The sequence below is a fragment of the Pristis pectinata genome, chromosome 19, assembly GCF_009764475.1.
Source record: "Pristis pectinata isolate sPriPec2 chromosome 19, sPriPec2.1.pri, whole genome shotgun sequence".
Lineage (NCBI taxonomy): Eukaryota > Metazoa > Chordata > Chondrichthyes > Rhinopristiformes > Pristidae > Pristis > Pristis pectinata.
In genome coordinates this window covers 18,827,479-18,839,556 of record NC_067423.1, presented here as the reverse complement: position 1 = coordinate 18,839,556, position 12,078 = coordinate 18,827,479, and the positions used below count along the sequence as shown (strand labels likewise).

The 12,078-nt window shown below is 42.9% G+C and overlaps 1 protein-coding gene across 4 annotated transcripts in view; it reads left to right on the top strand.

Moving 5' to 3' along the window:
* Nucleotides 1–12,078, top strand: part of flncb (filamin C, gamma b (actin binding protein 280)) — a 55,165-nt gene that overhangs the window by 699 nt on the left and 42,388 nt on the right. For all 4 annotated transcript variants that reach the window (XM_052033398.1, XM_052033396.1, XM_052033397.1 and 1 more), the window contains exon 2: nucleotides 11,746–11,994. In XM_052033398.1, coding sequence (XP_051889358.1) covers nucleotides 11,746–11,994 — 249 coding nt within the window. The remainder of the gene's footprint in view (nucleotides 1–11,745; nucleotides 11,995–12,078) is intronic.

Genomic DNA, 12,078 nt, shown 5'->3' with positions numbered 1-12,078 from the left:
TGTGGCCTCCCTGTCTCCCTCCCACCCTCATCTCCTCTAATGGCGCATCGGCCACACCAGGTGTTACATCCAAGGCCACCCCGCCCTATAGGGCGCAGGGACCCCTCATCAAATCCTCGCGTTTAGCGTTAGCCTTAGGGCAGTTCGCTGGGTTCTTCAATTAAATCCATAGTTTCGATAGAATCAGAGACTTCTCCAGAGGCAGAATGGCCTGTGACCAGGGGCACACATCGGAGGTGATGAATAAGAGGACCAGAGTGGTTATAAGTATAGCGGACTATTGTGCTCTGGGATGGAGTTTGGGTGGGGGGAAGCAAATTTGGTTGTAGAATGGGATATATATCTTAAGGGAGAGTGTGATCGGATCTATGGAGGAGAGATCAGGGAAATGAGACAAAGTGGTTCTATCAATAGAAGGGCAGATTGGCTGCCTTATGTGCTGGATCATTCTATGAATTCTGTAATATTAACTTGAGACTAATTCCTATTTATACAGAATTTTATCGTGTCTCAGTAACGCTTAGCACTACTTGAGCTAAAATGAATTATATGGCATGTATGGGTGAAGAGATCAGCCACTTCACCCGTTGCCATGAGTCAGAAGGTTAATGGTGGTAGGGGCGGTGCTGTGAATCCACGTGTGTTTTTTAGATCCCGTTGCACTGTTGGAAACTTGTTCTGACGCGGGAGGAAGCTTCTGAGCCTGTAGGTTCCATGCTCCCAACAGAGCAATCCCGTCCCTTTCTCCTTCTAGCCCTGCAAAACATCGTTTCTCATTCCTATAAACACTACTTTTACTACTTGACTACACCAAGAGGTAACTTACAGTGGCCAGTTAACTGACTGGTATGTCTTTGGGATGTGGGAGGAAATTGTTGCACCAAGAGAGAAAACATGAGGTCACGGGGGAATGTGAAAACTCCACACAGATAGCACCAGAAGTCAGGATCAAGCCCAGGTCCCTGGAGCCTTGAGATTGCCACACTACCCCAAGAGTAGTGGCGTTCTCCCCAATGTACTGGACTATATTTGTATCTCGATCAATGACAATGGTTAAGTCATTAATCATGTTGCTGTTGTTGGAATCTTGTTCTAGGCAAATTACTTGCCTTGCTTCCTGCCTTACAGCAATCACTTCTGAAGTGTAGTCACTGTAAAGTGGCTAAGACATTGTAAAGATGTGGAAGGGCCAATCTTTCTTGACATTTGTACTAATTTTGCTGAAAAAGGAACCTCATTAATGACACCGAGAACCATCTTCACCACAGGATCTTTGAGACTTAGTGAGACTGACTTGGATCTTGGTGATCTGTGATGTAGTTGGGGCACATGGGTTTCTGACTCTCAAGCTTGTGGGTTCATACTTGAACCTTGAGCAAAGACCCGAACTGACACCTCAGTCTAGTCCTACTATCAGAGCTGCTTTCTTTCAGCTGAAGGATTAAGCAGGTTCCACCTACTCAAGTCAATTTAAGCCTCCTGTGGGACTATTTAAAGAAAAAATATTTATCCCTCAATGAACAGCCCTAAACCAGATTTTTCTGACCATCTGCTTGTAGGATCGTGCTGTCATCTTTCCTAAACTGAGTACTCTTTGGATTTACTTTGGCTGTAAAAAGGCTTTGGGATAATGTGAGCCTATAAACAGTATGGTGGAAATGGCTGCACGTCATCAAAGGATGCCAGGCTGCTCACATCTTCAATATTCTAATCGATCAAGAGCTGAGCTCCCAACTTTGCATTCTCTTCATCACCATCTATTTCTGTTTCTGTATCATCACCTGACTACCCCTGCCAATCTGCTGCTGAAACCCTCAGCAATATCAATTTTTAAACTTGAATACTTAAATTTCCTTTTTGGCCAGCCTCCCATCTACCACTCTCTATAAACTTCTCTGCTTATCCCAAAATCTGCTTCCCATGTTCAGCTTTCACTATCCTGCTTCACAGTATCATCCCAGTGCTCACTGGCCCGCTTGTGATCAGTCCAGCTCCACAACGCTCTTGGATCCAAATTCCTCCAATTTTGGCCTCGTGTGTGTGTCCTCCGCTTTACCACTTCTGGTGCTGTGCCTTTAGCTGCTGTCCTAAGCTCTGGTATTCTCTCCCTAAGCCTCTTTACTGCCCTTCTTCTCAAAAAATATCTAACCAAACTTTTTGTCACCTGTTGCTTCATGTCAATTTTCAGTCTGTTAACTGATCCTGTGAAGTTCCTTGGGGAGCTTTGCGACATTGAAGATGCTGTTAAATACATGTGGCTGTTTGTTGAGGCAGTGGGGTTGGTGGGGAAATGTCTTCCACCTTTCTCAACACTGTTGCTTCATGGTCATTTAGTAGCAGCTGATGGGCCTAAGGGGATTAAAGTGTGTGACAATCCACTCGAATATCAGTCAGATGGTATCTGTCAATAATCTCTTCTACACAAATTGGAAATTGCCAAGTGGGAATCAGAAAGCTTTCATCTGTATATCCATGTTGTAGTTACTGTCTCTAAGTGTTTGGCATGGAAAAACATGCAAATCCTGCTGTTGAAAGTGATCCTTGTATTTATTTTGTACATAATTATCTTTGGATCAAGATTTCAACCTCCACTTTGAATACTAGGCAGACAGGGTCCCAACCTTGAACTTCGTCTCGGCTGTGCTGTTCATTTAATCTTGATCAAGAGTTACAGACTTGGGCGTCTCTGTACTGGAGACGGGAACAGAAGCCTGGTCATGAGCTATTTAGTCCTTTGAGCTCGTTTGGTCATTCAAACAAAAAATTCAGTCAATTGACCCATTGTCACAAGGCTAAGTTGGCAGTACTTTGTTTTTGTTTTCTACTTTTCCTTTGCATTCCACCCTTCCCCAGTCTGTCCCCACCACCACCACTTCCAGTCAGGAAGTCATTCCCATCGGTAGCTCCCAGGCCTCAGCTGTCCTCTGATCAGATGTGGTTCTGTGGGTTGCCCTTCCAGAATATTCCTGACACATTTGCAAAGTCACGCCTGTCCCAAGCTGCTCTCCCATCCCCTTCCCCCACCTTGCGCTGAGCTCAGGAGCTATATACAGCTGCTCAGGCAGCTGGCAGGAATGTGTCAGTGATAACCTTGGAGTCTGACAGCTCACAGTGTCACTCAGCTCTCTCCCAGTGTTGCTCCTTCTGAAAGCCTGCCGGTTGTGTTTGCACGACACTGTCAAATACTTGAGGCTCCTGAGGGGCTGACTCGCTCATCTTACAGCAGCTTCAGTGTGACATGGGAGATCTTGGAGGGTTACAGACTTGTGCATGCCCTACTGTGAGACGGGTAGAGCAGTGTTGAATAATATCAAAATGTTGCTGAATTGACTGGCAAAAAGGCCCAGACAAAATCCTGGCTGCAGATTTATCCTCCTCCATTGCCTATCTCAGTCTGGGTTTTGTGGTCTAGGCCCTTAGCTGCTGAGAGTTGTGGTCTGGATCCTGTGGTGAATGGCTGGCAGCCACTTCATTGCTCCTTTCCCATCTCTACGAGTCCTGTTGCACATCCCCTGGCTCTGTTTCAGTGTCTGAACTTTCATTCTACTCAGATGGTCTCCTCTCCCTCCTGAGATTGTTTTGATCTGTCTGTACGTAGTGAACCTCCTCACCTCCTTTTTGCCACTTTGCCAAAAATTTCTTCCAACTCATTATAACTAAATTCGTGTTTCAGGGAAAAAAAATGCCCTGCTCCTTCATTTGCTGTCAGACACTTACTTTCCTCCAAGAATCTCTATTGTTCATCTCACTTCTGGAGAAGATTGAGTTCTCTGCTCCTTGCACTCCTAAGTGTGCTGATGCCTCTGGTATGTTGTGCATCACATTGTTTGAACTGATCGACTTCTTGTTCGTCACATGGAATTGATATGATTATTCTGGACCACTGGAGGTTCTGGATTCTTGGGCAGGCTCTGAACAGTGAAATAAGAGTAAATGCAGGGAATACTCAGCAGGTCAGGCAGAATCTAGGGAACGAAAAATAGTGTTAATGTTTCAGACTGAGGATCCTTTGTCCTGAGCAAAAGAGGACAATAATATCATGAGAGAGGAGCTGGAGTACAAAAGTAAGCTTGCAGGAATCATAAAAACTCTCTGTAAAAGCTTCTATGAATAGTTGAAGAGATAACAGTTAAGACAACTACAGGTTCCCTACCATCAGAAATGGGGCAAGTTGTAATTGGAAGTAAAGAAGTAGCAGAACAATTAAACATGTGAGGACAGACCCAAAGTACAAGAGGACACAGATGACTTCCCAGGTAAGTTAGAGAACTGAGTCTCTAGCAAAAGGCAGACAGAGAAGAAAATCTGTAGTAAGGAAATGCCTCTAATTTCTCTTGCTCTAAAGGCTGGCAGATTACCAGGTCCTGATAAATCTACATCCTAGAGTACTAAAGAAGGTGGCCCTGGAAATAGTGGTCATCTTTCAAACTTATACTCTGGAGCAGTTTCTACAGACTGGAGGTTGGCAAATGTAACCCCACTTTTCTTTTGTTTTTAAAAAAAGAGAAGGGTGGGGGGTGGGGAATGAGGAATTATAAACCAGTAAGTCTAACATTGGCAGTGGAGTAAATGGCAACATCTATTATTATTGATATTTGGAAAGTGTTAACAAGATTTGACCAGTCAGCATGGGTTTGTGAAAGGGAAATTGTGCTCAACAAATCTATTGGTGTTCTTGTGAATGTAACTTGCAAATCAGATAAGGAAGAACCAGTAGATGTGCTGTATTTGGAGTATCAGTAGGCTTTTGACTGATAGGAAACAGTTGGAATAAACCCTTTTTTTTCAGGGGGACAGGCAGTGACTAATAAGGTACCACAGGAATTGGTGTTTGGACCCTAGCTGTTCTTAATATATCTCAATGATTTTAGATGAGGGAACTGCATACCACATCTCCTACATTTCCATATTGCACAATGTTTGGGGGGTGGTTCAGTTGTTTATGTGAGTTTAAAGAGGATGCAAGAAGGCTCCATTGTGACTGAGACAAGTTGGGTGAGTAGACAACTGCTTGGCAGATGCAGTTTAATATGGATAAAAGTGAGATTATCTGTTTTTTTAAAAAAACGATATTACCTGAATGGTGGTAGATGGGAAGGGGGCAAGGTGCACTAAAAGCAAGTGTTTGGGTGCACCAAGCATTTAGGAAGCCAAATGGTATATTGGGCCTTGGTGCAAGAGGATTGGAGTACAGGAGCAAGGATGTCTTGCTGCAACTACATGTGGGTTTGGTGGGATGAGATCTGGAATGAGAAAGGATGTTCCTACCATGGGGGAGTGCAACCAAGCTTTACTAAACTGATTCCTGGGATGGTAGCTTTGATGTGTGAGGAAAGATTAGGTCTGTGTACACTGGAGTTTAGGAAAATGAACAGAGATGTCAAGAAACCTATAAAGTCCTAATGAGATCCTATAGTCTAAGTGCAGGGAGGATGTTCCTGATGACTAGAAAATGCAGAGCCAGGGGTCATAGTCTCGCGATCTGGGTTATATCATTTAGAACAGAGATCAGGATAAATTACCACCCAGAGGGTGGTGAACCTGTGGAATTATCTGCCACAGAACGCAGTGGAGATCAAATCTTTGAATCTAGATGAGGAGGAAGTAGATGTATTTCTTAATTCTGAAGAGGTGGGGGGGGGGGGTGGTGGTTGGTAGTCAGGAATGGTCAGCCACAAACACACTGTATGGCAGAATGGGCCAAATGGTCTACTTCTGCTCATTTGTCTAAATTTTTGTGTTTGTTGTTGATTTTCATTTGCTCTGAATAGTGAAAACATCTCTGCCTGTGATCCATTTTAAGGTGGGGTTCCCATTCTCTCACCAGTCATTGCCATTTCTTCACCTGAGACTGACTCGCTGGTTGCAAACCAGCTGTGGCAGGCTGCTGGGGTGAAGATTGGTGGTTAATCTAAACTTCTTGGAAATGAAATGGATGTGATTGTTGCTTTTGAGCATGCTCATTATTTATTTATCTATTTATTTATTTTTATTTATCTGTGTGTTTATTTACTTGAAAGAATGTCAGTTAGTGACACATACCAGGCTCTCGGACTGTTAAATAATGCAAAGGCAATGGAGAAAATGGGGGAGAATTACTTGTACAAGGAAAGAGGTATAACAATCGGAAAAGGCTGAGCAGGTCTTGGTTCCCTATCTTGAAAGGGAAAGATTGAAGAGTGATCTAACAGAGGCTTTAACATTACATCAGTAGAGAGGATGTAGTGAAGATGTCAGGGTCAAACTGCACATAACTGGTCCTTTGGCCCATCATGTCCATGTCTACCATTGGTACCCATCTATACTTATCCCATTTGCCAGCAGTTGGTCCATTGTCTTCAATATCTTAGTATTTCAAGTGCTTGTCTAGATACAGGCACAGACTTCCCATCTCCTCACTGCCTTGCCCCCATCATCTCTGAGGAGTGTTATTCTGATCTCTTCAAAAAGAGAAGGAGTGGCCTAAGAGAAAGCAGGAAATGGTGAGATGTTTGGCCTGGGTGAGGCCAATACAAGGAAAATTGTTGGTTGGTGGGTTAGTCTTTTTTTAAAAAAAACTGTTTATTTCTGCTTGTTGGTGAGCTAATCTAATAGAGGGGCAGGGCACCTCTGACTGGTGGAATACATGTCCTGTGTCACATGGAAACTCCTGGGCAATTTCTGTATTCTGGACAAACATGAGTACAGGAAGTGTTGTCAACTGAAGGAGTTTGAGCTCTGGATTTTGGAGCTTGAGTGACAGCTGATGATGCTGCAGTCTGAGTGTTTTATGGATAATGTGTTTCTGGACATGATCATCCCTTAGCTTGAGGAACTGGTTGATTGTCAGACTTTTTTTTAAAAAAAAGAAAAGCGGGTCTGTAGTTCTAGTAGGCTTTTAGATCCCTGAGGGATGTGCTGTCTAATCAGTATTTGGTCCTGAGAATGGATGGGGGGAGGTTTCCCCTGTGCAGTGCAGACAGCGACAATACCACTGTGCCATGGGTGAATCAACTGTCCAAGGAAGAAGGAGAATGATAGTAATTGAGGGTTCTCTGGGGCAGTGCTTCTGTGTTTGCAGATGTAATTCCAGGATGGTACATTGCCACCCTGGTGCCAAGGCAAGGATACGAGTGGCTGCAGAAAATTCTGCAAGGGAGGCTGAATGGTCAGGGGACTTGGTCCATATTGATACCAACAACAATGGATTGAGTACAGAGTAAGGATGTCCTGCAGGCAGCTTTTAAGAATAGTCATTCTTCTGGTGCCACACACTAGGTTTGCTATTGCTTTGGTGGGGGGTTTGGTGGATGTGTGGTTTAAACCAGCTTAGCAGGGGGATGAGAAGCTGAACATAGATTTAGAAGGAAGAAAAGCAGGGGGACAATATATATGGTCTAGACAATTGGACAAAAAAATGGCAAATTGAATTTAATCCAGAAAAGTGAGGTAATGCATTTGGAAAGGTGCATTGGGGAAGAGAATACTTCACAGGAGAATATTGAGAAGTATGGCCACAGATCGTTTAAAGGTAGTGGTTTAAAAAGCCATATGGGATTCTTTCTTTTATTAGCTGAGACAGAATCTAAGAGCAGAGAGGTAATGCCAAAACTGTATACAACACTAGCTAGACCACAACCTGAGTACTGCATACAGCCCTGGTCACTACATTTACAGGAAAGATATGCTTCCACTGGAGCGGATGCAGAGGAGATTTGAAAAAAATGCCAGGACTGGAACATTTTTGCTATGAGGAAAGATTGAATATGCTAGAGTTGTTTTCTTTGGAGCAGAGGAGGCTGAAGGGGAACTTGATCAGTCGTGTATAAAATAGTGAATAGGAAGAGCATATTTCCTTTGGTAGAGAGGTTGAAAACGAGTAACATTAACTGGTAGGAAGATTAAAAGGGCATGAAGAAATATTTATTGCCAGGGAATGGTATCTTGTTGCATTGGAAAAGTACTGGGCTGTGAGCTACAGCTTGATGGACTTGGGCTAGTAGGTGGGATTAGTCATACAACATGGAAGCAGGCCATTTGGCCCACCATGTCCAGGCTGACCAGTGGGCACCAATCCAGATTAGGCTAGGTAGACTTTTCTTGATTGGCAGGGATGCAGTACATCACAATGGATGCCTGTGTTTATTTTGATTCCCCCCCCCCCCCCCCCCCCAGGTTAAAAGGCCATCAGCTGTGTAGCTGATTCATCCCAACGAGTTTATTGTCTGCCGTGCAGCAACTTTTGTAGATAATCTGGGGCATAACCACTACTTGGCAGTTGAAGTATGGGTGAATAAATGGAAGGCAAATGTGTTTAAAATCAAATTTTGTGCCTAGTTTGGGGTATTGAGGGTTGTCTGATTTGCATTGTTTTTTTTCTTTCAAAAAGGCATTGACAAAGTAACTGCCGCTTAGCAAAGTTGAAGAGACTGTAGCAGTGTGAATCTAAAATTGGCTAGGGGATATAACACTGTATGGAGTAATAAATAGTGTTTTTTTTCTGGATTGAAGAGAAGTACAGAATGGTGATCCTAGAGTTAATATAAGGGTCACTTTAATGACCCTGACATCCCTATAGTTCATCATTTCAAAGTTTGCAGATGAAACAAAGCTCAAAGCAGCCAACAGTGAGGATAACCAAAGAAATGGAGGCATGGGGCAAATAAGTTCATGCATTGAAGAGTGAAATGGTGCATCTTGGATGGAAGAACAAAGCTACTGAGCTAAATTATGGCATTTTGTGTCTTATAGGAAGACTAATCCTTGTGTATAATCTTTGAAGGTAATAGGAGATGTAAAGCCTGGAATTTGTAAATGCAAAGTTCTTTTTAAAATATTGCATTCTAAAGTTTATAAAGCATGTATGGATTCTGGATTAGTGGGTTGGGTTTAAAGCACAATTATAGGATGGCAGGGTCATGGTGAGGGGTATAGGAGAGGTATACTAGTTTCCAGTGATGAGGTACCTATCTTCTATGGGAAGATTAGAGAAGTTAAGAATTATTTTGCATTGAAGAGGACGAAGGGAGATTTGATGGAGTTTTCAAGGTCTTGAAGGGTTTTCTATTGGGGGAAGGTTCTGTGACCAAAGGGGACAAATTTAAGGCGATTGACAAATAACAGGCAGCTTGTGGAAATGCATTGCCTGAAAGGGTGTGGAAATGCATCCAGTTGCAATTTGTAAACGAGAATTGAATAAACAATTAAGGGGGAAAAAAAAAGTATAGCTGTGAGGGGTAAAAGAGCAGGGACAAATTGGCTGGCTTTATAAAAGAATTGGCATGGCAGGAAGGGCTAAGCAGCCTGTGTTGTGTGACTTCTAAGAAGAGTTAGTTTTGAACCATACAGACTTGCTGTTGTTCAGGGTTAAGGTCACTGACAATCTAACCGTACACAATCATTCTTTGTTTGGATAAACCCTCTATGTACAGAGGTGCTGCTTAGTCAGGGTAAAGGTCATTCAATACAACTCTAGTGGGTCAGTTTATTCAGGGTAATGGCTGTTTAGTGTAACTGTACATTCAAGGTAACAGTTGTCCATTGTCTAAATATAGGGGGTCCTGGTTTAAACTAATAACCTTACCGTGAATGAAAAAATGCTGTTAGAGTATGGGTTATTCACTACGTAACGGCATAGAGTTGCTGATGATTTGGTTGTTTGGAAAGGTAATTCTTTTGTCTTGTATGTCTGTATCCTTTCATGGTAAAGTATGAATGAATCTTCAGTCAAGCCAGATGAGCCTCTGTCAGCTTGTGTCTGAGCAAATACTTTGGACTTTACATCACCTTCTATCTGTGCAGCAGACTTCTACGCTCACTGTGTCTCACTCACTCTCGTTTTAGGTAGTTGGTGCTTGCCACCCATGTCTTGCACTCTTAGATAGCATAGTGTGATGGGGGATTAGATGGGTATGCAGAGAGTTGGAGCATGTGGCTGATATGATCTGGACAAGGGCTGCAAATTGGTGGAAGTTTGAGTTTTTTTTTGAAGTTTGTTGACTGTGGAATTTCTGACAGCAGTGCTCCTTTCTGTGACAGCAGTAAGGGTCACCGGGAGCATTGCCAAGCCGGGTATGGTGTTGGAGGAAATCCTTCTGTGTTCTGCATTGAGGGGGGAGGGAAACACTAGCTCTGAAATCCTTGGGATCTGCTGCCTGGCTACACTGGAACATTACTGAAAATATCATTGCTGGCTGTGGCCCCAGCCAGCAACTCCCAGATGAGTGAGAGTGATCTCTGCAACAGCTGGGAAGTTGTGGCTCACAGGGAGAGAATTACTCATGGTGGGGAGGGTGGTTCCAGCACTTGTTTTGATCAAGCTTTGGATGGTCACTGATCAGAGTTCCTTTTTTGATTTTTATTCAATGTTGTAATTTTACTGTGAACAATACCTGATTTATTGGGAGAGCCACAAGAACTTGAGAGAAGCAGGAGTAGACTGCTCTGCTATTTGATAAATCCAGATGAATCTCTTCCCTTGATACCACTTTCCTGCACTAACCCAAAATGCCTTAATTACCTAAGTTCTAAAAATACTGATCTCTTCCTTGAATATGCTGAGCCTCCACAGCCCTCTTGTACAGAAAATTCCAAAGATTTACTGACCGCCTGACAATATTTCTTATCTGATGTGAATGGCTAATCGCTCATTTTGAGACTGACCCTGGTACCAAACAAAACATTACTGCTGTGAAACCACACGAGAATTTTAAATGTTTCAATGGGGTCACATTTCATTCTTCCAAACTTGAGTATAGGGCCAGTCTACTTCATGTAACAAACCAACCATCCCATGTCATTTGCCAGCTATGTTGCTTATTGTATCTGCATATTAACTTTCAGTAGTTCGTGTATGAGGACACTAAGATCTCTCCTTTCAATGTTTCACACCACTTTTTAAGGTCATTCTAACTTTTTTTCCAACCAAACAGACCACATTTCACTCCATCTGCCATGTCTTTCCCTTGTCTTTATTTCCCTGAAGTCTCTTGGCATCCTTCTCACAGACCACACTGCCATCAAACTTGCTTTCATTAGTAAACTTTGATATTACACTTGATTTCCCTCCTCCAAATCATTGTGAACAGCTGAGGCCACAATACTGATTCCGCAGCAATCTATAGCATCACAGCCAAACAACCTGTTTTATTCTATTTTCTGTTCATTCTCCGTTCCTCAATACATCCCAGTATAATACCCATAATACTGTGCACCTTTTAATGAAAGCCTTACTAAAGTCTAAATGCACAACTAATAATTGGTTTCTCCTTTCTCTTCTGCCAGTTACATCCTCAAAACAATCCAAAAGATTTATTGAAGATGCATTCCCTTTCATTAGTCCATGTTAACTCTACCCAATCATATTATTTTCTAAGTATCCTGTCACCACTTCCTTAGGAAAGTGCTGGATCTCTTACTGCTACTGCCATTGGTGGAAGTCAGGGAATTAATCTTGGATGGTATTTGTGTGGTGGGCTTGCATGCTATTGGTTAGTTACAGAGCGAAATGTCCTCTCCACCATCTAACCAAACTCTCCCAATGCAGAAACTGCATGGGTTTAGTGAGCTGGAGGTTAGACAGGTTTTGGGAAGAGATTTAAATTGTAGTCTTTCTGAACATTTTTTTTTCCTTGAAGTCCTTTTTTTAAAAATTTCCTGTGTCAACCCATTCCTATGACTTTCCCTTGCATTGTGAAAGATTATTACTGTGGTGCTGTCTTGATACTTTGTTGGGTTCTAACCCAAGTCCTGACTTGTAATTCACAGACAGCAAGGCTATTGTGGATGGAAATCTGAAGCTTATCTTGGGCCTGATCTGGACTCTCATCCTCCATTACTCCATCTCTATGCCCATGTGGGAAGATGAGGACGACGAAGATATCAAGAAGCAGACTCCCAAGCAGAGATTGTTGGGATGGATTCAGAACAAGATCCCACAGCTGCCCATCACCAACTTTCACCGGGATTGGCAGGATGGCAAGGCACTAGGCGCGTTGGTGGACAACTGTGCACCAGGTAAGTGGGGGAGAGTGTAGTGGGATTAATGACCTTAATTAAAAGGGACTTGGCTTTTAAATGAGAGTGGATTCTGGTGAATTT